Source organism: Clupea harengus, chromosome 4, assembly GCF_900700415.2.
Source record: "Clupea harengus chromosome 4, Ch_v2.0.2, whole genome shotgun sequence".
In the NCBI taxonomy this organism is placed as follows: Eukaryota; Metazoa; Chordata; class Actinopteri; order Clupeiformes; family Clupeidae; genus Clupea; species Clupea harengus.
The window spans coordinates 10531943-10558695 of NC_045155.1; the positions used below are offsets into that span (position 1 = coordinate 10531943).

The 26753-nt window shown below is 43.2% G+C and overlaps 1 protein-coding gene across 1 annotated transcript; it reads left to right on the plus strand.

Moving 5' to 3' along the window:
• Positions 1-3592: 3592 nt before the first annotated feature.
• fgd1 (FYVE, RhoGEF and PH domain containing 1) lies at positions 3593-26505 on the plus strand. Its single transcript, XM_012826192.3, has 17 exons — positions 3593-7714; positions 13050-13268; positions 13770-13956; positions 14379-15087; positions 15308-15546; positions 15986-16142; positions 17769-17907; positions 18381-18439; positions 18909-19055; positions 19357-19449; positions 19742-19821; positions 20110-20140; positions 20271-20372; positions 20482-20610; positions 20881-21039; positions 21310-21456; positions 21826-26505. Exons 1-17 carry the CDS (start codon positions 7657-7659, stop codon positions 22093-22095), a joined length of 2925 nt encoding a protein of 974 aa, XP_012681646.2. The 5' UTR covers positions 3593-7656; the 3' UTR covers positions 22096-26505.
• Positions 26506-26753: the final 248 nt, after the last annotated feature.

Consider the following 26753-nt stretch of genomic DNA (forward strand, 5'->3'; position numbering starts at 1 on the left):
TTGCATAGGTTTGACCAGACACCATAGTGTGTGGCACGTTCCTACTGTTTCCCAGTCAGATTGGATTAAAGAATGACATATTTTGCCAAATGAATGTATTTCATATTGTCTCCATGTCAATTGGCATTTACAGTGCAATTGTAATATAAGGGGACAACAAATAGGATGTTGTGGAAATGCTTTACATTTCTAAATCTAATGAACCAGTGGAAACTACATCATGCTTTACCGTTGGACTCCAGTTTAACAGTGACTTTTTCTTTGAAGAAAAAAGTTGCATTATTTTCTTTTAATAAATTAAGAAGCCGTGTTCTGATTGATTGGGGTTTCATGTAAACTCAGGGAGTCACTCTGTAGGCACTCTGTAGGCGATGGCTATCATTATTTATCTCTAATCAAAGAGTAATTGCATCTGTCATCGAACTCTCAATCAAACTGTCCAGCTTAATATCTTCTATGGTGTTTTCCTTCTGCAAAGTGCAGCACAAACCCCAGAAGAAAGACGTTCATTTTAAGTCTGCTGTCGACATTCATAAACAGTCCATCTCACATTTCCTTTGAATGCTGCATGCAGTAGAGTTTAACTTGTCTGAATGATTCAACTTCCCGGTGTGGGGTGAGTGTCTCGATTGTACTGTATATTTGGGTCAGGAATGGGAGAGGCAGTCTCTGGTGGATGATTGTATACATGACTACCTAAATAGTTTAGATGAAGGAGCAGACGAAATGTCCTGCCTTGGAAATCTCGCCAGGTTGGGCAGAGGCACCCAGCTGACCTTTGACCCATTAGGTAAATATGCCACAACAGATGTACTCCACAGTAACCTGTGTAGCATTTGAGCTTGCTTCTGAATTTACACAGAGCTAGTCTTGCCATAGCCAGACAGAGCAGTCCGCGGCATTCATCGCCACAGCCTGAGTTAACAAGATGCTAGCTTTAGCACTCTGGGCTTTAGTAAGTAGCAGATGGAATAATTGGCTGAGTCAGTTCTTTCATGTTGCATTGATGATGACAACCCCAGCAGTATAGTCCTGAGATACATTGAGGATGTGGTTTTATTTATTAACATTTCAAGCTTGTTCTGTTTTCAGTTTTCAAATGTAGAAGTTAAGGTTGTCTGGTTCTTATCTGTAATTTGGCACCGTTCCTGACAAACTGGAATCCTGTAATAGCAGTCCCTCTCTCTATATGCTGACCTCACTCTACTGAACAATGGGACCGGCACTATGCCTTTAAATCGCCTGTCATACCCTTTAAGACGTTTTATAAACGCCCCCAGTCTTGTATAAAGACCATCTGCTAGATAGATTAGATTACATAGAGATGGCTGTTTCCATTCTGTTGGTGTGCATATCTGCATTTCTGATATCTTGCCTAAATATTGTGTGTCTGTGTGTTAAAGGGAGAAGTGAGGCTGAGTTTTTGTCTGACTATATTTTGCTTTTGCAAAGTTGAACAGCCAGATTCATTCTCCACCATTACGTTCCCTCTCTCCACACAGTTGCATAAGTTCAACCCTTAATTATGCGAATAGACAGCAAATCTAATATCTTCACATTTTCCTGTCAAATCCAAATGGTGAGCCACATTGTCACAACATAAAAAAAAAACCCATTATAACATGGATCTTTACCGCTTTTTTTCACGAAAATCTCTTGTATTAGTTGTTTATTTTTTAATTGCAAGTGTTTATGTCCTTCACATAAAATTCAATATACAGTCATGAATACTTGCCAAAAATACTAGCGTTACTATTACATTGAGTATTATCATGTACTCTGTATGTGGCTGTGTATCGCTCCGTGTTTGTTATGTCTCTGTCCTGTACTGTGTCTCTGTCCTGTACTGTGTACTGTGTCCTGTCCTGTACTGTGTATACCGCAACGGTATACACCATCAACTCCATAAGATGGTGTGCACTCCCAGTTAAAGATGGTTATGAGAAGACAGCTCTCAGAGAGAGGTGTCAAGAGCTCCTGTCTCACCCCATGCTGGTATAAATAGCAACTTAAGCAGCCAGTTTGGCAGGGGACTCACTTGTCCTGAGTTCTGTGCGGCCTTGGCACGAGCCAGGGTTACGGCTCCACTTTCCTAGGATTGACTCATGGGACTGGCAGCATGGCCTTGTGACCCGCTTCCCTGCCACCCCTAGGAGTGTTGCTGTGTGTTCCTCCAGGCTGGGAATGTAAAATCATGTCGACCCCCCCCCCCACCCCCACCCCCCAAACTGTAAATGGAAACACTGATGTCAGCTGTCTGCCAATGAATATATTATCACCTTGAGTTGCCATGTGAGGAATGGCAGTGTGTCTTGGGAGAGGGCTTTCACAGGTACTGTGGGATGGTGTAGGAGAGTGGTGATTGTGACTGAGTGGGTGGAGGCGGTGCTTCAACATCACATTTCTGTCTCTCTCATCTTCTCTCTCTTTCTCTATCTCTCACTCTTTTTCTCTCTCTTTCTTTCTCTCCCTCTCTGTGCTGCTTATGTGAAAAACACTGCATCCATGTTCTCTGGCCCTACCTTATATTAGATTTGTGTTAAACGCAGCAGCTAACTCAATCAGGAGGAAATGTGGTTGCTGCGCAGTCACTGTCCTCCAGTGCAAGACGGTAGAGGACAAAAAGCAGCTTTGTGAATCCTCTTCTCTTACAAACCCAGCTTTGCATTAAGTAGGACTGAGTGAGTCTTTTCTAAAAATCTGTGTGGTTTCAAACCAGAGGCTGCTGCCGCTGGGTTTGCACTTTGTATGACAGAGTGTGTGTATTTGTGTGTATTTGTGTGTGTTTGTGTTTGTGTCTGCGTGTGTGTGTGTGTGTGTGTGTGTGTACGTACATGTCTGCAATGTGTGTATAATCAAGCTGGCAGCATGTGTGGGTAAGTGGTCTTAGTGTGGTCCTGTGTGTGTGTGTGTGTGTGTGTGTGTGTGTGTGTGTGTGTGTGTGTGTGTGTGTGTGTGTGTGTGTGTGTGTGTGCATCCGTGCTTGGAAACGCTATCTCAAGCAGCAGCTGCAGAAGGAGCAGCTTGGAGAGAGGGAGAAGGAGGGAGCGAGGGAGAGTGTGTCACGGTGTCAGTGTGTGGGAATGCCATGCCATAGGGAACCACAGACAACGTGGCAGGACAAGGAAGGAAAGAAGGAGAGAGCGAGTCAGTGAGGGAGGGAGAAAGAAAAAGGGAAACCCAGGAAAAGAAATCAACAGAGACGGAATGGCAAGAGGCAATAAAAGCCTAAAGCACTTGAAGGGGTACGAGAGAGAAATCTTAATCTTGGACAACTCCAGAGGGGCCACCATCTGGGGACAGGGAGGGTTCTGGGAATCGGCATGGGAAGGGTTCGTTTAATGGGATGGGATGCTGTCTGAACTTAAGACGTTGGTAAATGAGATGGGCACACATTTTTACACAAAATAAAACCCACTCTAACTCACCTCTGGCTCTGCATTGCCTTTGCTTACATGCAATGGGATCAGGCGGACTGAAGACAAGGTGTGATTCATCATCGAGCATCACTGCATCTCAGCTAAGGACTGGTGGGATATGCTCTCACTAAGCTGAAGTCTCTCGTTCTCCTGTGTGTGTGTGTGTGTGTGTGTGTGTGTGTGTGTGTGTGTGTGTGTGCGTGTGGCGTGTGTGTGTACCTCTGGATAATATTAAAAGTAGTTTGTCCAATGGCTTGTTTTTTATGTACAGGTCAGCATAATAGTGATGAGAGACAATAATAAGCTGTTTTCAAGGAGGCTTAAAGGCTTTTCTGTTCCTTGTGATAAGACCAGGGGCAGCTTCACATGCATGGTCAATAGATTCACTATAAACAGATATTAGACTCAAGGGATTGCATTTTTCCTTTTCAGAAATACAGGTCTATGGTGATGGGTGCATGGGAATATAATTATGTTTCCACTATAGTTACCACATGGTCTGCAGAGAGGAGGATTGAGCCTAAATGTCTAAATAGTCTATGGGTATTTAAAACAGTCTATCTTGCCACCCCACAGTTCCAAAGGACGCTATTATGCATACCATTTTGGTCTCAAAAAGGCCAAGTCAAAGATCAGCAAACTGGCATTCCAAGCTTGTTCTTAGTGCACAAAGCACTCGCATTCCAGAACGCACACATACTCACGTTCACCATAGAACAGAAATAGAAGGATGCCACAATGACAGCATCAAAATGGGTCCACCAAATAGCTGCTGAGCCAGAAGCAGTTGTCTCCTAAAGGCTGATCTCTCTGTTTATCTTCATCTATGCCCTTAACACATATAACATCTAATTCATCTCTTGTCATGTATGGATATCAATATCACATTCATATATATATATGTATTTGCAATAATTGGTGTGATACTAAGCTCTCTAACGCAAAGGTAGATTGTTGTGGTTTCTACATTCTATGCATAACCAGTCACACTAGTGGTGAAAGGGAGATTTCAGACTCATGACCACATTCAGACTTCACATGAGTCATATTACATTCAGACAGCAGTCTATTAGAAGCAAAGAACATGCGATGTTAAGCCAGTTAAATATCATTATCAGTCAATGTGTCAATGACTAGTTATTTTTACATATGTGTGTTTTCCTTGTGGCCCATGTGGTGTTTGAAGCTGCCTGGATATGTGGGATGGAAATGCTCTCGGTTTTCTCAGGCTTCTCACAAAAGGAGCCCCCCCCAGCAATCCTGCAGAGGAAACTCAGATAAAGGCCTCCATTGTAACTACACTATCTGGCCTTTGATGTTTATCATGGTGCTTAGTGTAAACAGCTTTGTTTATTCACGTTAAGCTTTACTAGGTATCTTTTGTGCTGAAGACTCTTACCCAAATTACCCACACATTACAAATGTTAATATGGTTATTAATCATTGACCTCACATATGTGATGCTATCATGAACTGTATCAGCTGGGAGGATTTGGTACACAACACTTTGAGTGAATGCTGTTCATAGCAGCTTGGAAAAAGAAAGAAGGCAAAAACAGGGGGGGGGGAAATGCCCCTGCCTGTGGCTTTTTAAGTGCATTTGTAGACAGCTGGAAACGGGAGAAACAGCTCTTCCCCACTGGGAATGTTTTCCCCATGACGGTGTCCAAACAGCTGAAACTCTCAAGGCTGTGGCATCTCCCAGGCCCAGCAACACCACCTCTACTGTACCTGGCCCACGTCCAAACTCAAGCTGGCCTGCGTCCAGTGTTGAGTTTACCTTTGCTCAAACTGATAATGGAGTTGAGGAAGAATTATATGTGGGTTTTGAGTGGCCCGGATTTTAAGCCAACTGGTAAAAGTATTAATGGAACGGTGAAGGGGATTCATGTTTACACTCTTTTCACTCTTTTAGTTAAGCAGCTGACATGAATGGAAAAAAAACATGAAAATCCTCAAATTCCCTGAGATTTATACCTTAAGTATTAGTTGTGACAGGGCGATACGGGACAATTAAAAGTAAATATAATTTGTCCCTGAGTTTACGATCTTTAAAATCATTTCCTGCCGATATCTACTTTGCAAGGTAAAACACAACCAAAAACAGGTGTTGTATCTCATTGTATAACAACTGCATCTGCAATGCAATAGGATTGATTACTCAGGGATAAAGTGTATTCCTTTGTGAGCTCTAAAGACCAATACAATTCTAATATATGCACTCAGACTAAAGGTCAAATCAGTTGACCTTCATCCGAATAGCATCCGTGGCACAAAAGGATCAATGGGCTGTCAGGATGGTTTTACATTAAGTATATCTGGAATGACTATGTAGGCTGTATCGCATACCGTATGCCATATAAACAGTCACCAAGAGGATGCTAAAGACTGTTATAAGGCACTGACATCCTGCGGTGTACTGTCAAACGCAGTGTATAAAAAGATGAAGATGGTCATTTGCACTGTCATGATAACTTTTTATTTGGGTCATAAATACTACCATGCTTCCTCTGACGCTTATCCGCATATTAAATAAATCTGTTTGTGCTTCAGCCGGCATGTGCATGTACAGGAAGTGTTACGTCGCCTCCCACTCCACGCATGCGCAGATTGCCTGTAATAATGGGACTGGTGACAGTGGGCAGATGGCCCTGTCTCTTGGGAAATCAGGGGGGTAAATCTCTCCATTTAAAGCAGACAACCTGCGCCAGGGCTGGGGAGAGGAATGGCTCAGTGCCCCCAGCAGGGGTGACAGAACTAGAGCGGCAGTGAGAGTAAAGCAAGGGCAAAAAAAAGTCTCAGTAGTCTCTAATCCCAATTCACTCTCGCTAAGAGATTATGAAGCTGTCTGACAATTAAGGCACAGGAAAATATTCTGGCACCAAAGAATGACACACTGCTAATTTTCTCGTAGCCTACATGTTTGTCTATTTTAAATTTGAAAAACGTTTGGCCTGTGGCTTAATGTCAGTAATGATGGACTTAGGAGGACATGTGGGGTTGCAGTCACACTTGTTTTCTGTGTTCCTGAAGCATTTCTCTTTCAGTGCTTTGCGTCTGTTTTAACCCCAGTGTTAATCCGGTCTGAATGCCCATCTGGTTAGATGAGGTAGCTACACTGTAGAATGATGTCAACATGCTACAGCTCTATCACGTTTAAGGGTGTAACTCAGCACATGACACAGCCTAATGCTCAGTGAATTGTCAGTGAAGTGGCTCACAATCTTTTACTTGAACTACATATCCATTTTTTTAATCAAAGTAGCTACAATCTACACTCTTTTACCATATTTCTACACAAGTGACAAATCCATGTTTTATTTTTCATTAGAAACACTTGTCACTGTGAAAAACCTTTTCTCATTTTAGATACAATACCAACTGGCACTGAATACAAATAGCATAAACATTATAGCTTGCTAAAATGCGTAATGCGTTAAATTGGATCAGAATATCCATTGTAGGTTGAGCCTATAGAGGCTAGATAAGGAGGTGTTGGGTAATATCTGTAATAGGGCCTAAAATTGTTAGTGTATATTACACTGTTGCAATACTACGTTTTCATGTGTTTCAAAAGCATCTGAAAATCATTGTCAGACGTGAACACGTTTTATAAAATAAAACGGGCATGCCAAAACATTACTGTGGGCACCGACATCTAGTCACGGCAAATTTGTTGTCAAGGAAACTGAAATAGAGGGAAAGATGCGCGATAGAGTGAGAGGGGCGATACGGAAGAAGTAGGCCTATGTCTGTGTGTGTTGAAAAGGGGGAGGGTTGGGGTCATATTCTATGTGAGTCCCTCTGTAGACGGTTCTGCTGCTGCTGCTGTGGAGCTTCGGTATCAGGGCAGCCGGAGAGGGGTGGGGGGCTGTGAAGGAGGATTTTCATTTAGTTTCTGCTCGATATTTTGAAACACCACAATGCTCCGTCGTTGTGTGCAATCCTTTCATATCACATTTCATTAATGTGTGTCTTAATTTAGCTTTAGACGACGGGAAAATAGCATTTTTACATCATTCGTTTTTGACCTACTGAGGATGCTCGCAGCCCACCCGACTCTTTGATGAGGGCTCTCTCCCTCGCGGTTAGCTTGTTTAACCTACATATTTGATTATAGGCTACCGGTGACAGAGCGACCGGTTTTCATTTGCATACGCCTTAATTGTGCTGGTTAATTTGTTCTTATTTCGTTATTTGAGCGATTGGGGGATTGCGTCTCCCGTTCGGTTTTTTAATGACTGGTTTCGTGTTTTGCTGCGCTATGTACATGGATAAAACCAGTGTGCTCCGGGGTAAGACAATTCACCTAATTTCCAACATTATTTCATTCATTTCTTGTTTCTGACGAATAGCCGACTTGAATCTTGTGCGGCAGATGTTTCGCTGCAGTAGCCCACACCGAATGTCCAGTCAATGCGTCTGTAGCATGTAATAGATCATACCGAGACATTATCCATGGATGTGATATGAACCATAGTTCAGTGTGTCAGTATGCAATTGCGAAGGTCTATCATCTTCCTTCGTCTGGGAAAAGAGACCATGCGATAACGTAAAAATGTATGTCGTTTGTGAGAGTATTGTCATATGTGTGACATGTTAGCTATTTGAAATGCGTTTGCAATAGTCTACGAGCTACATGCACCTAGGGGGATGTGATTCAAGGCACAAATCTCTGACGCTGCAGGTTTGTGAAATTATATGCCTGAATTGACAAATGGCTGTTGAGACATCCAGTCTCCACCACAGTGCTATGCCACTTTATCTTCATTCTCAGTTTTTTTGGCTGTTGGCTTTTTTACTGAACGATAGAGCCTTTTTACGTGATGCTCACCCCTCCATGCACGGATGCAACGCAGAATGCAACTGCAATAACATGTAGGCTACATGTAGGCAGTGCCTTCAGGTGGTCCACATGAGCTTGGAGCTGCTGTCTTCATGTACTGCAGATCTGCAGCGTGAGGGCTGTGAAATGTTAACTTGTCAGTTCTGTGTATACATTATACAGTATATATTAATCCTGTATATATGTGTGTGTGTGTCAGCCAGCTAATGTGTGCATATGAAACCAGAAAAAAGAGGCAGGGAGGTATGTTTCATTAATGAGATTCTGTGGACAAGTTCGGCAGGTTATGCATGGATACAAATATTCATTTTCCTGTGTGATATTACCCTATAGGAATAAGGTATCTTTGTACTTATCCCTGAGTGGGTGTGCCTGGCATTGGCATCAGTGGTACTGTCATATTGTTCACCCATGTGCTTTTCCAGACATGCTTTATCAATTTGTCAATGAAAAATATGGTGGATATTTGTCATGTCAAGATACATTGCCATTTACATGGTTCAAGGGTGTTCTTCGGGGTGTTGGTTTGGTATTTTTGCCTTATTTATGAGATGTGACACCGCTAGCAGAGGCTTGTGCCTCAAATGAATTCAGAGCAGCCTGTTACTGTTTAATAGTCATAGGTGCAAGCACATCAGCGCATCACCATGTGCATCTGTATGAAATTAGACTACCAGAAAACCACCACCAATTTGGAGGTCACTTGTCAAGCAGGGTCTTAGGTTGTCATCGTGTCTGTGTCCCATATTTCTTAAATTTCACTGTCTGTGTTTAATTATAGGTATACATCTCAGTCACTCTCCTTAATTAATTAGACACATACACAGAGAGGATGGCAAGTTGTATTACAGTGCCATTGTTGCCCTTGTTCCAAAGCCTGTCTAAAAGTAGACTGTGCTTTTGTTTCTTTGAGTACCTGCAAAACATGGCTTTGTAGAGAAGTGATCACAAAACATCTGCCAGTGGCTCAGAGTTGGTTGTTGGCCTGCTGTTGACTGTCCTGTCAGTCAACGCTACTGAAGAGGATAAAAATAGGCCCTGTAGCTCGGAGCCTTCAACACATCCCTCGCCTGTGTCACGGTGGAATGGAACTTAATCATATCTCAGTATTTTTCCATCAGCTTGTTATTATATTTCTCACTGGAAATAGACCATAGAGTGCGGTCATGATGCTCAGGTCCGTCCCCCTGTCAGGTCAATCTTTGTCATGTCTGTGGTTTATTGACATGAAACAGCATGAATATTTAATGACTTCTGAAATCTAGTGGAGAGTCAGCGAAACAGTGTGTTTTTGAGTGGGTTATTGATTCGTCAGGGATTGACAGTTGAGGATTGTTGTGTTGGTGTCCCCCCACCCCCCCCCTCAGGAAGGCCTAGGCCATAGCCGATATCGAGTTTCTGTGAAACACTACAGATAAAGTTTAACACAGTTCCACAAGGTTATGCCTTACAACCTCGGGAAGCAGAATAATTTGGTCGTCTCTGTTGAGTGAGTTAATTGGCCCAGATGTGGCTCCTCTGGAAACACACTGTTTTTTCACTTCAGTGCAGAATGGTAGTTTTATTGCAGCCAGCATTCAAAATGTTGCAGTAGTGGTACATGTTGCATTATGCTCTATAGCATGTAATGCATGGTGGCAAAGGCCTCCAGTGCATCCTTGGCAATGAAGTAGTTATAGGCTCAGAGGCGGATTGTGTCACCAGGTACTATAATTATTTGTGTGATATTTTGGTATTATTTTAACCCTGCTGAATTCAATAATATTTTCTGCCATTGTCGACAGTTACTTGGCCCGCACTTCCTTCTGGCATTGTGATCATTTATGTTTTCCCTACTAGCCTTGCCACAAGTACAAGCAAAGATTGGGCTTAGTCGGCTAGATGGGATTTCTGCTTGAGAATGACCTGTGGTACAGCCAAATGCTTTAATAGCTGTATTTTCATGAGCTTGCACTGTACCTAAGCACATATTTCCCACTGACCTTTCAAAATGGGTTGAGATGTTTTCTCAAGGAACAATGGAGGCTGTTGAATGGAAAGCTAAAGCACACATTTCCTTGCAGCACAGGTGCAGGATATGTGTGTTTGTTCATTCTGTGCAGGCCAGGGAGCCTCTGAATCGAGCTGTTCAACACACTAACTGTGAGTGTGATCTTGAAGGGCATTTTCCCCTTCAGGCAGGTTACAGTAGCGCTTCACTTTCCTCCCCAGAAATCTGTACTGCTGCTGCTGCAGTGCTCTCATCACCAGCACAGCTGCCATCGCTTCCCATCCAGACACGACACCCAGACGATACAATAAAGCTCCACTTGATTTAATGATGTAATGGACTTTGCAGGATGCATATTTTGTTCTTTTTTTTTTGGTTCTTCAGTCTGAAACCCTCTCATGCATTATTTAGCCATGAAAACACTGAGTACAACACAAACACTTCCGTGCAACATCTGTATACACACATGCAGGATGGATGGCTTCTGGAGGCAGAAGGTACTCTGTTCACTCTGAGCTGCAGTAGTGACGTGTGTGTGTGTGTGTGTGTGTGTGTGTGTGTGTGTGTGTGTGTGTGTGTGTGTGTGTGTGTGTGTGTGTGTGTGTGTGTGTGTGTGTGTGTGTGTGTGTGTGTGTGTGTGTGTGTGTGTGTGTGTGTGTGTGTAAGATAGTGAGTCTCTGTCGGACCTCTTTAGGGGAAGTGGGGCATGAAAACGGCAGTCAGTCATAAGTAAAGGTTAGAGAAAAGAATCTGGGGGGGGGGGGGGGGGGGCTTTAAAAGTATATTGAATATTGTCAGGGTACATTCATGTCCAGCTCTAGTTAGACATACAGCCGGCCAGCGCTAAAGAAGCCTCTTCCTGAATTCATTAAAGCGCTTGTATGTCTGTGATTATTGACATACAGTAAGAGACAGCATGAGAAGCAGAGAGGGAAGAAAAACAGCCCATCTGTCTAGTTGTCTGGACAGCTTACTGCAAAGAAAGAAATGGAAAGAATTTTTCCCTCTGTCTACCATTTGACGACCATGGAAAATAGCGATTGTGCAGAATAGTAGCATACCTTAAAGTTGTGTGAAAATGGCTCAGCTATCCAAGTAAAGTTAGAGTGAGATTTTGTACACTTTGCAATTACTACTTTGTTAGATTGTGTTTTCAAGAGCTTTGTAAGGTAATGTGTTGTCCATGGCTCTATGAACCTCAGCTGTATTACATCTGATTGGCTGACTAACTAAGTGACAAAGACACACATCAGAATGCATTCCATACAATCCCATAGTCTTTTTATGTCAAACCACTGTGTACAAGACATAACATGAAAACAGCCACTTATTTCGGGTAGAATGGCCCCTCCAGTTAAAATATTCAGGGTATTTCACCAGAAATGTGCTTGTAGGTCAGTGCGGAAGATCAGGGAAAGGCCTTCAAATTTTCCCTGTCTAAACATTTGAATGGTACGAAGCACTGATTGATGGGATTGGCTGAATGGGCCATTTCAGGAATACTTTAAGAGGAAAAAAAGCATTAACTAAATAAGAAACCAGTGAAGCGAATATCTGGCCAAGATAACGTGGGTTTTCTTTCTGTTGCTCAGTCTCTGTTTTCTCTCTCTCTCTTTCTTCCTCTCTCCCTCTCTCTCTCTCCCCCTTAAGCGATTTCAGAGGAACATGTGGAAGTCATTTCAGCCCCCTGCCTGAGCAAGTGGGTATGAGTGTCATCATATGGAACCAATTAGGCCTGTGTAGGGGACAGGCGTGCTTTTTTTTAAGATGGCAACATTGCCCGGACGCCTGCTCCTCTCATCAGCTGATCTGGCACTGTCTCTTTAAAAGACTACTGTACTGACATTAGGTGCAAGGGGGAAAAAGACCATGTAGCTTTGTCTTTGGTCGTCTCCAGGTCAAATAGTTTTCTCTCTCTCTTTTTTTCTCTTGAAACATATTAACTTCCCTTAAAGGTGCCGCTACCCACCCACCTACCCTGCAGACTTGGAGAGAACAGATGCTATTTCAGCAGTTCTTGCACGGTGTGTTTTGCCGCTCGGGTCACGCTTCGCCTCGGCGGATTGACGGGATCTCCGGAATCCAAATTCGGCGCAGGAAAACAACGACCTGCTGAGCACACTCTTGCCCTTCTGTGTAGCACACTGACCTACTTAGTAACACTGCAGCCAGCCAGCCAGCCACTACAGAAAGGTTTCCAAGCCAACTCAACCCGCTGCAGGTGTTCTAGAATCATGACGTATTGCTGTACCTTCCGACAAAGTACAGTGACCTACCCAACCACTCAGACACAGTCTAACAAACCCAGGCTTCACTAAATTACCACTGAGTGTATATTTATGAAGGCTTGGGGGTCAGCCGTAAGGTAGAGTCTGTGGAGAAGGAGGGAGGTGAAGTGAGTCGTTTTTAAGTGGGAGTTTGCGGTATAATTTACTCCTTATTAGCTCTTATTTAGGACTTCACTCTCCACCTGGTCAGTAATCTACTGCCGCTCTCTCAGACCTTACGTGGCAAATATCTCTTTTGCAGGCTGGACACAGTCAGTATTTTTCCCTCTCCCCGAGGTCTATACTCTTAGGAAAGTTAAATCTGGTTCCAACAAAGACTCTTCCAGTTGTGTCTGGTAGAGGCATTTTATGGGTTCTTTGGTTGTAGCTTTTGTAGCAATTTGCAGTGGTCTTTATGGCTCTGTCTTTTTGGATTATTTGGGTGTAAAATGTGCTTGGTAGAACTGATTTAGGTTTTAACTTCACAAACATCCAGGGTTCATTTTGTCACTCTTCCCCGTCCACAGGCCCTTCTTCCTCTAGTCCTCGGCTCCTCACAAAGAGCCTCTCCCTGGAGCCTGGAACTGGTCCTTGCCTTGGGACGCACGAGACCCCCCAGCGTCTCTGCTCCGACCCCGGTCCTCTCGGACCCATGCACTGCAATGGCACCAGTGAGAACGGAGCACAAGAGACGCCCCCCATGGCCCCAAAAACACGGCCACCTTTGCCTGGTCCAAAACCACAAGGTAGTCCATCGTTCCCTATCTTATGTCCATGTCATAATTTAGTATTTTTGTGCGTGCATTAGTGGCAGCCACGAGAACAGTTGATCAATCAATCATCAACACCATATTAAAAATGGGTGTAAACAAATTGTTTTTAATTATTAAAAATGTATTATTGTGTGCTTTATTTGGTGTCCTATAATAATGAATGCACTGTGTCTATATCTTCATTTCAAGATTATTTTGCATAAGATATTTAATACAGTTCAAAACAGGACAATATTAAGAAAATAAACTGAGAAGTGAAAATTAAAATGCTGAATCAAACTCTAAAATGACATAGTGACATGAATATGCATATTTTCTGTAAAATGATACATTTTTCTTACAAGACTATCTATCTATGGAATAAGTGTATTTTTTACCATATGTGTTGACATTTATATTTAGGCAATATGTCTTGAAATGCTGCTCAAGGTTAAATGTGGTGTCATAAATCTCTCTGTCATGTGTCTCCTCAAGTGCCCCCAAAGCCACCTCATCTACAGCAGAGTGCACGTCGACCCCGGCCTCCAGACAAACCTCTGCCCCCACCACCTCCCTCCCGACCCCTCCCTGCGGACCCTCGTGCGCCCCGGCCCGCCGCCCCCCGGTCAGAGGGGACATCGTCCCCCACCTGCGTCCACTCCCTCATCGAGAAATTTGAGAGGTGGGATGTCAGCACAGCCTCAGACTGCCTCAGAGATCAGCATAAAGTCTGACACACATATTTGTGAAAACTTTCACAAAATTGCAACATGAATCTCCAAAGCTATGTTTAAAAAATGACCACTCACCCACTAGTGAATCAGCCATTTTGTAGTGCTGTCCAAATTCTCAACTGAAAATGTAATTCACTATATAGTCACTATAAATCTTCCTGTCTGATTCCCTATCCTATGAACTCTATAGATTTTTACATATAGTGAATGAGTGGGTGAGTGGACGTTTCAATAACAGCTCAAATAGGCCCAATTGATTTCATTTTTTTTCTTGGTTACAATATGTACATTTCTTGATGTAACGTTTGGTTTAAAATCTTTAAATGTCATTGTTTTCACTTGAATGACAAGCTTTTTTTCTCTTCCATAGAGAGCAAATCATTGTGGTGCCAGATATCACAGGTGGGGGTCTGTGTATCCCAAGAGTCCCTGAGCCTCAGTCAGGAAGTGGTTCCCTCACCCCCCCAGTATCATACTCCCCCCTGCCCTGCCCCCTCCCTCAGGACACCCTGGAGATGCCGCTGTCTTCCACTGAGAAGGAAAAAGAGGTCAAGGAGGAGGAGATGGATGAAAATGAGGAGGAGAACGAGGAACTGGGCGCTTCTTGTTCAGAAAAACGTCTGTCTATGGAGTCAGGCTACAGTGCTTCCGACAAACTATTGGATGCAATGGAAATGAGAGACCTGATGGCGAGCCAATCAGAAGTCCCGGCCGACAAGCTGTCCCTCCCTGCTCAGCAGACGGACGGAAAGTTGGCCAATAGGGACAGTGGCATCGACAGCATCAGCTCCCCATCTCACAGCGAGGAGTTGTGCTTCGCCGGTGACGATGACAGAGTTGGTCACGAGCGTGAGATTTACCCCTGCAGCCCTTTGCCGACTCTTCCTCGTCTTTCCTCCTCATCGTCGTGTGGTTATGCAGACGGGCCAGGAGAGGAGGGAGGGGCGTCTGGAGGAGGGGCGCGAGACTCGGAAGGGGACAGCGACCTGGAGGAGGGGAGCGGAGATGAGGGCGAGATCAATCCCATGGTCCTACAGCCTCTCGCCCTTCCCAAAACGGAAAGGCAAGACTCCGCTGAGGTAAGCAAAGGAACTTCTAACAAAATGGTTAGTTTCCTTTAAGTGCCTGCTATGCAAGTGCAGATTTAATGGCATCCCAGCAGATGCAGACCGTATTCCCTCCACAACACACCAACAATATAGACATATCATTGCACACCTTTAACCCATCCCAAAAACTGGTAAATATTCCAATTAGGCTTTCTATTTATATCCCCATCTGTTGTTTGCTGTTGCGCAGCTGTCGATTCAGCAGAGAGTGTTCAACATTGCCAATGAGCTGCTGCACACAGAGAAGGCCTATGTGGCCAGGCTGCACCTCCTGGACCAGGTGTTCTGCGCCCAGCTGATGGAGGAGGCTCGAGCACGGGGCTCTTTCCCCTGTGAGGTAGTCATGGGCATCTTCTCCAACATCTGCTCAATCTACTGCTTCCACCAGCAGTTCCTGCTGCCTGCGCTGGAAAAACGCATGGAGGAGTGGTAAGAACCGGATTGGGGCGCTTTGGAGTTTTGTGTTTCTTTCAGAAATACCAATTTGTTATTCACCTGGTTTGTTTTTGTGAGAGAGTAAACAGAGAAGCTGAAGAACTTGCACACACACACACACACACACACACACATACACACTCAGACATATGCACACATGCATAAACAAACAAATGAAACAGATTATCATTAATCTGTTCCAAGTCCTCTCATGTTCTCCTAAATGTTATTAGACTGCAGGCATGAGGTTGTTGGAGAGGAGCATAAGTGTTGCACACATTTAAACACTCTTAGGCAAACGTCCACAACAAGGGCCACCAGGGAATGGAATTTAGAATTCAGACCCAGACACTGTGGGATGGAATTCTGGAATGTTGCCGTCCTTGACCTTTACTGTGTCTTCTTTTCTTTTTTTGTCTTCTCTCTCCCTCAGGGAGCAAAACCCTCGTATTGGGGACATCCTGCAGAAGCTTGCTCCCTTTATGAAGATGTACGGAGAGTATGTGAAAAATTTCGACCGATCAATGGAGCTGGTGAACACCTGGATGGAGCGCTCGTCCCAGTTTAAAGCCATCATTCACGATATCCAGGTGGGACCCGACAGCTGAAGTGTAAACACAGTGGAACCTCCCCATAGGTCCTTTAAAGGCCAGGAAATGGCTCTAATGAAGGGGTTGCCAGAAACATAATGCAGGGGCAGTCCCTCCGCTTTCTTTATCCACCATTGACTAAAATGGAACCTGGTCTTAGTTGGCAATGTCAAAGCTGTGGCTGTTGTGAGCCAGGCAGAAATGTATTGGTAAAAGTGAAACACATTAAAAAAATCTCAGTATGTATCTTCCAAGTGCTAGATTTAGGCTCTGTATTTTCTATTATAGCCTCCATAATAGGGATTTAACTAATTTTTAGTAGGTTGCATGTTACACAAACAGTCCCAGAGACAAAAGTTTGGAGGATATTTCTGCAAGAGTAAGCAGGAGATGAGATCTTAGATCTAGTATACTTCATTGCACTACCAGCACAGCTGCTATTCCCACCCACATGGAAGGTAGCAGGGGAGATTAGATTGGATATTAAAGCACATAACTGTGGAGTACGTAAGCATGATGCATATGTTCTGGACTCTACGCCAAGGCACAGAATATTGGATGGTATGCAGTTCATGCCAAAGTCCTTCAAATGTCCACCTGGTTTGGTCTATACAACACCAGAAGGTTCTGATGAATGGGCAGGATCAATATGGCACATTCTCACCTCCAAAAACTCACTCTTTCAAAACATTTCAAAGAAAGACAAACATTTGATGAAAAATAATGAGACCACTGGACTACCCCTGTCAGGAATAATCTAGCAGATGAAAGCAGGAGCGATTCTTCAAGCCCTGTGCTAGTTGGAAGGAGTATAAGTATAAGCACAGGGAATACAAATGGAGGCTGAACGGGGGCCTACTGCACTACTTCAAAAGTCTGCCTCTCACCTTGTGAGCAGAATACTGACATGGCCCCTCGTGTGCGCGTCTGTGTGTCTCTCTGATGGGGAGTGGGGTGGGGGGGAGTAGGAATGGTGGTGGTAGGGGTAGTGGAGGAGCAGGAAGGGGGGTTTATGCTGTGGAGAGCCAGTAGAGCTGCACACCCACAGGGGCAAAGCACCGGGGCTTCCCCTTATAAGGCCATGGAGCTGGGAGTCTTGTGGTCTGTAACAATATAGTGGCTGCGTCCTCTGGAGCCGACGCTGGTGAATAAGTATCTGATGTTGCATTATCTTTACCACATGGAGTGGTGCAGAGAAATTCCTGTTTGTGTTCTAGATTTTGTTTCTGTCTGTGTTTGTGTGTGTGAGAGAGGAGGGGGGGCGTCTTTCCCAGCATGTCAACTGACATGTCTTGTGTTGCTTGTTTGGTTAAGTTGGTTGTGTGTAAATGAGGTGATGTCTGTGTCATTCGTAATGTCTGTAAGCTGGTGTTGTGTTGAGTCATATGTATTTCCCAACGGCTGCGGTTGTATGGTGGTGTGCGGGGGTGGGTCTCGGCTATTTAGTACCAAGTTCAGGGGTTCAGTTCCCAAGGAGAACATTTAACAGATAACATCACTGACTTCCTTGTACCCATAAATCACTTCTTATAATTAGCATCGTAGAGCTGCTAAATTACAAAATATTAGGTTCTCAATGTCTTGTCTTTTTGTGTGTTTGTGTGTGTGTGTGTGTGTGTCTTGCAGAAAGAGGGACGGTGCGGAAACCTGACCCTACAGCACCACATGCTGGAGCCGGTGCAGCGGATCCCGCGCTACGAGCTCCTGCTCAAGGACTACCTGCACCGGCTCCCCGAGGATGCAGACGACTCCAAAGACGCACAGAGTAAGAAGACCTCTCCAGCCCCACATCTCATACTGCCCCTCGTAATGGGAGTAACAGCCCAGAAACAGCACTCTCATTAGGGGGCTGCAGTCCTCTGTCAATGTCAAGGGCGTAGTGTAAATAAATATGTGATAGCACTGATAATATCAAAGTCATAATAGCATGCTGAATTTAACTTGACAAGGGCAGGGACAAAAGTCATTTTAGAAATGTAAACGTGTGTGTTCCTGCAACTCATACAGGTCAAGGTTCATACAAACTCTAGAAAAACATAAACTTTCTCACGCAGACCAAAAACCTTCATTATAGAAATTGATATTGTTAATTGTTTATCTGATACTTGATATTTGAGAAACCACAGATAATCGAGGTGTTTGTGTTGTCTAGCAAAGGCAGCAACAAAAGCGGAAGTAGCCAATACACATTTGAGACGAGTGCTGTTTGTGTAACCCAGAAATGTATCTCCCTCTCAGAATCTCTGGAGCTAATCGCCACAGCTGCAGAGCACTCCAACGCAGCCATCAGGAAGATGGTGAGTTTTCAGCCTCTCACACCATGCCAAATCTCTGACCACATCAGCGCTCACACCCCCAGCTTCGACCCCGCTGCAGCCAGCTCCAGCGAGCAGCTGGAGGAAAAAGACACTGCTATTTAGCAGGAGTTTGTAATTAGGAGACGCCTGCTTCTTTCATGTGCAGTTGTTTTTGAAAGTCTCTCATTTGGAACTGTTAATTGGCATTGCTTCAAGTTACAGCAGTGCCTCGATGCAGCGAGCAGCAAGGTCATCCATTTTTTTCCCATTTAACCCTTGGAGACAGTTCTGTTGAGTTTGCATTAATTATTGCTCTGAAGTCACATCAATGGTTCAATGGCTCAATTGCTACAGTATCTGCAGTGATTCAATGTGGCTGAAATATGTGCCTCTGTGTGCACATTTTGTGGGATGTATAAAGCTGGCAGTAAAAGCTCTGGCATCCGTGTTTTGTGTGCGTGTATCCTAGGAGCGCATGCGAAAGCTGTTGAAGGTGTACGAATTGCTCGGAGGAGAAGAGGATATCGTTAACCCCACTAATGAGCTCATTAAGGAGGGGCACATCCTCAAACTCTCTGCCAAAAATGGAACCTCGCAGGATAGATACCTCATACTGGTGAGCATGTAGATGTGGCAATGCTGGGCGGTCATTGTTTTCGCAGGGTTTCATTGCTATTAATCATATTTTGGCTGCAGATTCTTGGACACATCCCTTTGTTTATAGGTCATATGAGTTTCAGTTCTTCGGTTCCTTGATATCTGAACATTCTGTTTACACTCTGTTGCGCAGGACTGTGCAATTTAAACACTTCACATTTTGACATAAGTGTTATTTAACACATTTCTATCTCCATCTTCTTTACTCCCGTCCCTCCCTCCCTCCATATCTCTCACTCTCTCTGTCACTTTCTCTCCAGTTCAATGACAGGTTACTGTACTGTGTTCCAAAGTTGCGACTCATTGGGCAAAAATATGGAGTCAGAGCCCGGATAGATGTAGATGGCATGGAGGTTTGTCATCTACCTAATATGCACTCTCATATGCAGAATATGTATTTCAAATGCATCTTGTGATAAATACTATTATTCTATAAACATTTTACATGTGGTATGATGAAACGGTCTGAGGAGGCAACTCCCACTGACTCATTGCCACAGTAGTACTTTCTTTGGACCAGAAGATGTTTTTGTGGATATTTGTAGTTCTCTTGATGGCCTCTTTGTGAGCAGTGTGTATCTGCAGACTGTAGTCTCATTGATGACCTGTAACATTTCTTTTTCAACGTGTCTGGATGATTCTCAGCTGAAAGAAACCAGCAGCATGAACGTCCCACGGACATTCCTGGTGTCAGGGAAACAGCGTTCGCTGGAGCTTCAGGCCAGGTTGGTTGAATTCAAAGCCCAAGCATGTACTGCCCTTCTCCGCGTGCTTCCCTTGCTAGGCAACAGCACTGTTTGTTTAAGAGAAGCACAATGAACCAACAGTCTAGAGATTTCACAAAAGATTGTAGAAAATCTATAGAAACCTTTTCTATTGTAACTTTGTTTGGGAAGACAATGGGTGACTCAGAGAATTCTGAATCACAATCCCACTGGGTGTATGAAATGTATAAACACTGCTTAAATGGATTAGAAAAAGTGAAATCCCAATGCCTCCTTTGTTTCATGCAGGACTGAAGAGGATAAGAAGGACTGGATTCAGGTACAGTTTTGTGAAAATCTATAAAAGCATTTAATCTCCCTATTCTGTTACTACCTACTATCCTTCCAAATGTACCTGCCATCTTACACCATTTATAACTGCGTTCATCTCTTCTGCCGTTCCTCTCCAGGCTATCCAGGCCACTATCCAGAGGCATGAACAGACGCTAGAAACATTTAGGATGCTGAATTGCTCCTTACGTGAAGAGGACTACACCCCTCCCAACTCTCCTGTAAGATACCCTTACTCTCAGCATGACGCATCCCTCCTGGAGTAGTTTTATGTGTTGTCTGATGTCTGGTAAATGGTATCATAACAGTCCTCTTCTTCCTCTCTGTCAGAACTGCACGGAGCTAGGGAAGCGTGCCCCTACACCTATCCGGGAGAAGGAGGTGACTCTGTGCATGAAGTGTCAAGAGCCGTTCAATTCAATCACCAAGAGACGCCACCACTGCAAAGCCTGTGGCCATGTAAGGATCCTAACACTAGGTTTAGATTGTTCCTAGCCCACTTTTCCACCGAAGGCCCATAGCATATTCCTTGCATGTCACCCTTACTCAATTAACAGGGAGACTTACTGAGCATAACCCTGTTTTTTTCCACACTCTATTCGCCATCAATGATTATGATTATCAATGATTTCTCTCATATAAAAAGTCTCCTCTTGCCTAGCATATACTATTCCTCTGGAAGTCTCCATGCTACCCTCAGAGAAGTGACTCTTACAATCTTCTTCTCAGGTGGTGTGCGGGAAATGCTCAGAGTTCCGCGCTCGACTGTTGTATGACAACAACCGAGCGAACCGCGTATGTGTGGATTGCTACACCACGCTTGTGGGAGTATCTCCCTCTCCTGCCTGCCTGAGTAGCAGTACCCACAGACGTCGCTCCATCCTGGAGGTAAGCGAATCCCAGTCCGCTCAGCTGACTTGGACGCAGTGCAGGGTAGAATGGCAGACATCACTCCCTTGAAAGTTCTACTAGCATACCTGCCAGAGCCAAGGCTGTTGGTTAATAGCCTGTTTTAAGCTAAAGCTGTTTTCCACATTATATCTCAGACAATAGCATAATTTTGTCGGGACATAAGAGATACAACCAGAGGTGGAGCTGAAATTCATAAATGAGACACCTGACTCTTACTGTGTCCGTGTTTCTGTGTGTGTCTCACAGAAACAGGCCTCTGTGGCAGCAGAGAACAGCATCATGTGCAGTTTCCTGCACCACATGGAGAAGGGAGGGGGGCGTGGCTGGCAAAAAGCCTGGTTTGTCATTCCAGAGAATGAACCTTTGGTGCTCTATATCTATGGTGCACCACAGGTGAGAGATTTCTATGGTCTTTTCTTTATTCTTAAGTATTGCAACCTCTGTCTGCACTAGTTCAAATCTATCCTTTACATCTGTGAATTATTATATCAGGATACTCCAGTAAAGTGTGAATGCAGTATAAACATTAGAAAACCAATTGGAAAAACAACTTTTAAACTCAGTTACCTCATATGTTTTATTTCTATCATTATACAGTACAGTTGACCTTGGGTCACATACAAAGTTTTATTTCCTCTTTTTCATTTAAGAGTCACAAAAGGTTAGCAAACCAAGAAACAAGAGACATGTTTCATGTGTACGCCTGCTTGAGGCATCAGCTGATTGCTTGTTCTCGTCGTGTGTGATGTGTGTCGTGTGCAGGATGTCAAAGCTCAGCGCAGTATTCCCCTCATTGGGTTCGAAGTCTCCCTCCCTGAGCCATGTGACCGGCTGGAACGCCGCCATGCCTTCAAGATGAGCCAGAGTCACCTGACGCTCTATTTCAGCGCCGACAGCGAGGAGCTGCAGCGCCGCTGGATGGAGGTCCTATCACGAGCTGGCAGGGGGGAGGACTTACAGGCCCACGGGCCTATCTCGGAGGCCCTGGAGGAAGAGGGGGAGGAGCTAGCCCCTGTGGGAGAAAGCACATGATTTGTTTATAAACAAAAATATCACATATATCATTCCTTTTGCACACACTCGAAACTGTACAAAAAAAGTGAGCAAACATAACCAGTCAAAATCACAGACACCCTTTCAGACATACAGACAAATGCCAACACACACACACACCACACACACACACACACACACACACAACAAACACACACGCTCTTCTCTGTACTAAGTGTCAGTTGTCAGTTGCATGCAATATCTACAGGTACGTTTCTCCGTGTATTGCTCATCTTGTGAGCGACCAGTGTTTGCAATCCAGCCAAAGTGTGCACACCCTCAAAGAAGACGTATCAGAGACATAAGACCATATACGCTCTTACTGAATAGAAACCCCCATTCCCTCTGGCTAGCGATATTTCTTCTGTTGTTCAGTTGCATAGCACCCCACTCTTTCTGCCAAACTTTGCTGTGTTGTTTATTAATGAGTGAGGTCTGTTTGGGGTGGAGTGTTTGTAACTTTGTTCTTGCTGGCAGAAGGATTGTGATATTTCTTACTTCGCCGTGACAGTTCTGTTATCATTAAGTGTATTTACATGGAAAGGACTGGTCAAGTTCAGTTGTGGGATATGGAGAGCTTAGAGACGGATTGAGGAGAGGAGATACCACTGTCAGCCTCCATGCTGATCATACTCCAGCTTGCACAATTAGAGAGACTGCAGTGTTTGACTGATGGGTGGTGGCGCAAAGGGTTTTAGAGACTTGTATTTTTTAGAAAGATGTATGTACGTATAATCTGGCAATAGGTCCCTGTCCTGTTAAGGTTCCCACAATGGTGCTTTTTACAAGCGTATACATAGACACTTTAAAGAACATCTGAAAGGGGCCAAATGGCTCTGAGTTTTTGAATGCCATGTGGGCAAAATCTCCTGTAGTCAGGACAACTCCCAATGGTGCTGTATTAAGAGCTTAAAGACCAATCAAGCGATTCAACCACTTTTAACAATCTTATTAGGGCCAGTGTCTAGTGCCTGTCCAGTGTCTGTTTGACGCAGGCTTGAGAGTGCTAATGCTCTTCGACACTGGAGAGAGGATTTGCTTTTTTATGATTAAATCCTATTTTACTAAACAGCCCCTCTGCCATCCAGTGGAGTATGACTGTATTACAGCCTCTTTCTGAGGCTGAAGTTTTTCCCCTCAGTCAATCACACATAAAGGAGATACAAACTTCCAAATAAGTAAACAATTTTTCTCTGAATATATATAATATATATATATATATATATATGTGTATATATATTGTGTATATATATATTGTGGCTGGAACTTTAGCTTTGGAGATGTATACCCTAAAGCTCATGTTTTTAACTTGAGTATGTCGTTTTGTGAATTTGTGCATGGAGGTCGGTCAGCGACAGGAAGGCTTTTTTCTGGTATTTGATAAGATTGTAGATAATGGGAGTGTATTTGTAGCAAGATGATTTTTAAAAGTCTGAAACTGGGGCAGATTTGTATCATCATAACATCAGAGGTAATGCCTTATGAAGCATTTTGATAAATAATAGAGAGAGAAAGTATATATGAAGAAATACATGGCAGATGTTATGATTGAATTATTGAGTGTTTTGAATAGCAGTGTTTTTTGTGTATGGAAAATACAAAAGGTTATTGGCACCTGCATTTGTAAATATAATTTATTCTCCTCAAAGCCCAGTTTTTGTGGGTCTGGTATCGTTGAGAAGCTTGCTGTTATCTGTCATTTGTGGTCTGATTTGGACTTCTGATAAGCGTGGTGGGTCATACCACGGGGTATGTGGGAGTAGCTATAGTTATATTGTCTGCTCCCAATCAGAGGTACTCAGCATTCGAGAAAAGAAACTTTTTTACTTTTATTTGATTCCTAAAATCCGTACCCAACACGACACACCTGTCAAATGAATTCTGTGTAGTTTATTTGGTACTGTTTGATCTTGCTCTTTTTTGTCAAACTATTGCTCTATTCAAAAGCCAGGCCGACCAGTCAGAAGCATAAGGGTTGTATATAAACAGTTCAGTCATCTTGTGTCAGCTTTTTCTTCTCTTCCACGTGTGCTGTCCAGCAAGATAATTCAGAATATGCGTACTTCAAGTGGTGTAAGATGAGTATGTGGGACAAAGTCAACCAGTTCCAGATGTATTAACATCATATAGTGCTGATTTAAAGCTGAGTAAAGTATTTGTTTCGAGTGAAAACAGAGAAACCTGTCATTTAGTCATTCAGTGATGATATTTACCATTGTATGGATCTGCTGAACATTGGGTTTTTCCCCCCTCAGCATTATCGTTTTTGAATCATGCCTTACAGTACTTGTCACTTAGCGTTATCATCATTTTATTTTACCTCTGCTTTTGCCAAAGTATACTGCAGGAACACGATTGAGTCATTCAGTACATTTCTGTTTATTTGTGTTTATCTATATGTGTGTTTTTTTATTTTATTTTTTTATTTTTATACCTTGTATTTATTGTAATTTTCTTTTTCTTTTTCTTAAATTCCAGTTGAAACTGCATTAGGCCAAAACAAAAATCAAGCATTTTAACATGTAAAAATGGGTTGATGAAAGCAAGTAGAATCGGTTCATGTCCAGATTAAATATTCTGTACCTCTAATTTAATTTAGTGCATGAATTTCTGTTTAAATTTTTTCCGTTATTACTGAGGCTTAGTCAGATTATGTACACTCTAGCAAGTAAGCATGAGTAGGCTGACGCCTTGGTGACATGGTCATGTTATCTTAAAACAGCAATCTTGCCTCATTTTCACAGTTTTTATCCTGGTGACAGATATCTGATTTTTTCTTTCTTGAGTTGCAGTTCAGCGCATATTCATCTTGACTACAAATGCATGTATCAGTTTAGGACGCTTCAGCCTACCCCTTCTGATGAGATTGTGCGATTTCTGATATCTTGAACATTTGAGTCCTTTTTTTAATAGTTACCCTTCTTTGAACTCAGCTAGGCTCTTTGCAGAACTCTTTCAGTGGGCTTCTCCTACAGCAAACATTACCAGATTGCTGCAATGTCAAGGGAACAGCTGTGCTGGCGTGGAGCTTTTAGTTAATGTAATTTAGCTTCAAGATGGGCCCAATATGGCACCACTGCAGATGTGAATAACTATATCAAAGGATTACAACCTAGATATGAAAACCTGTGGTTCTGTTTACAGTTACAACCCTGTGAAATGGACGGCCACCACAGTCCATGATACCTCAGCAATATTCCTTCTCATGGGAAAGTCTGGCAAGATTGAAATGGTGAATGATTCTCCACGGTGACGCTCATATGGCTACATGTTAGCCACTCTGTGAGAATGATACTCTGCCACTCCACAACAAGTTATTAGTGGTCCTCATTTGTCTTCATGTAGTTACATTTAAAATCAGGGATATCTACAGCTGGCCATCAGTGGCCTTGCAGCAGTTCACCAATGGAACTCCCCTCAGGACTTATTATTTCACTAGCCGTGTATGAGTCTAAAAATGTCTCTGGTCAAACTCAAATGTGGACCACCTAGCCAGTGTTAAATGAAATGCTGTTTGGAGTAAAGAATATATAATGTACATCAAAAAAGCATTTTATGATAGATGAAATCAGCTGAGATGTCCATAGCAGACTTGCTTGTAACAATATTCCACTTTATAGCTTGAACACCACAAATAGTTAATAGTGATCAATCAGCTAATTAGTTTCTGTATTTCACAAAGTTGCCCAACAATAGACCACACACGCTACACACACAGAACACGGCTCCCATGGTGGTTGGAGAAAAGTGCTTGACAGCACCGTACAGACATCAAGGCAAAAAATAGCTGGGGCAGCAGGAGTATGACAAGGCTTAGGTGCTTATGTTTCCCTATGACAATAGCTGAAACAGTGATTGATTTGTGCCTTTACCTTTTTTTCGGGCTTCATCCATACATGCCAAACTCCCAGAAAGAGCAAGTGCCTCAGTCCATCAGCCCTAGCAGACTCATACAGCACCAGTTAATGCATCTATGCACTGTAAGTATGGTATGAGTGGTGAGGAGAAAATAGACTCCCTGTTACATCTTGCCAGACAACCCAGTCAGGAACATTGGAGGATACGCAGGGACTGTGATTGTCTATGGTGAAATATGTTGTAATGACACAGACATGAGCAAAGTTCAATGTTGGTTTAATTAAGGAGCCCTGCTAAACCAAACTATATGGCACAGTTTTCCATGGTTACAAACTGTTTAGGTTTATCGTAAACATGACCTGAATATTACAACAATTGCTATTATAATGATTATTGTTATTACTATTATTATTATTTTAGTGGCAGGCCACTGGGTACCATTGTATGTTGACATCCCGATTAAATCTGTGCAAGATCATGACAATGTTTATGAATTTAAAAAGAATAAAATAAACGGTCAGTGTCAATCAATTTGGCAACACTTTTCATTGTGTTGTCTACACTCATAAACAATCTTCAGGTAAACCTTTTAAATAAGAACATTTTAAAGCTGTTTAGTGAAAACCAAATGTTTTATGACATACACAGTATATCACTGAATTTAGACTATTCATAATTTTTAATGTATCATTCACATGTTATTTATACCAAAAGGGTTTGGTGTTATGGAATATTTGTCGCTGGTGTAAGGGGTGATGAAATATTTGGTAACGTAAACA

Bases quoted from the DNA above. Each gene is read 5' to 3' on its own strand.
- fgd1 (XM_012826192.3), top strand. From the start codon at position 7,657: ATGACTGGTTTCGTGTTTTGCTGCGCTATGTACATGGATAAAACCAGT. The intron at 16,143-17,768 runs GTGGGACCCGAC...TGTGTCTTGCAG, and splicing joins CCATCATTCACGATATCCAG to AAAGAGGGACGGTGCGGAAA. The intron at 19,450-19,741 runs GTTTGTCATCTA...GATGATTCTCAG, and splicing joins TAGATGTAGATGGCATGGAG to CTGAAAGAAACCAGCAGCAT.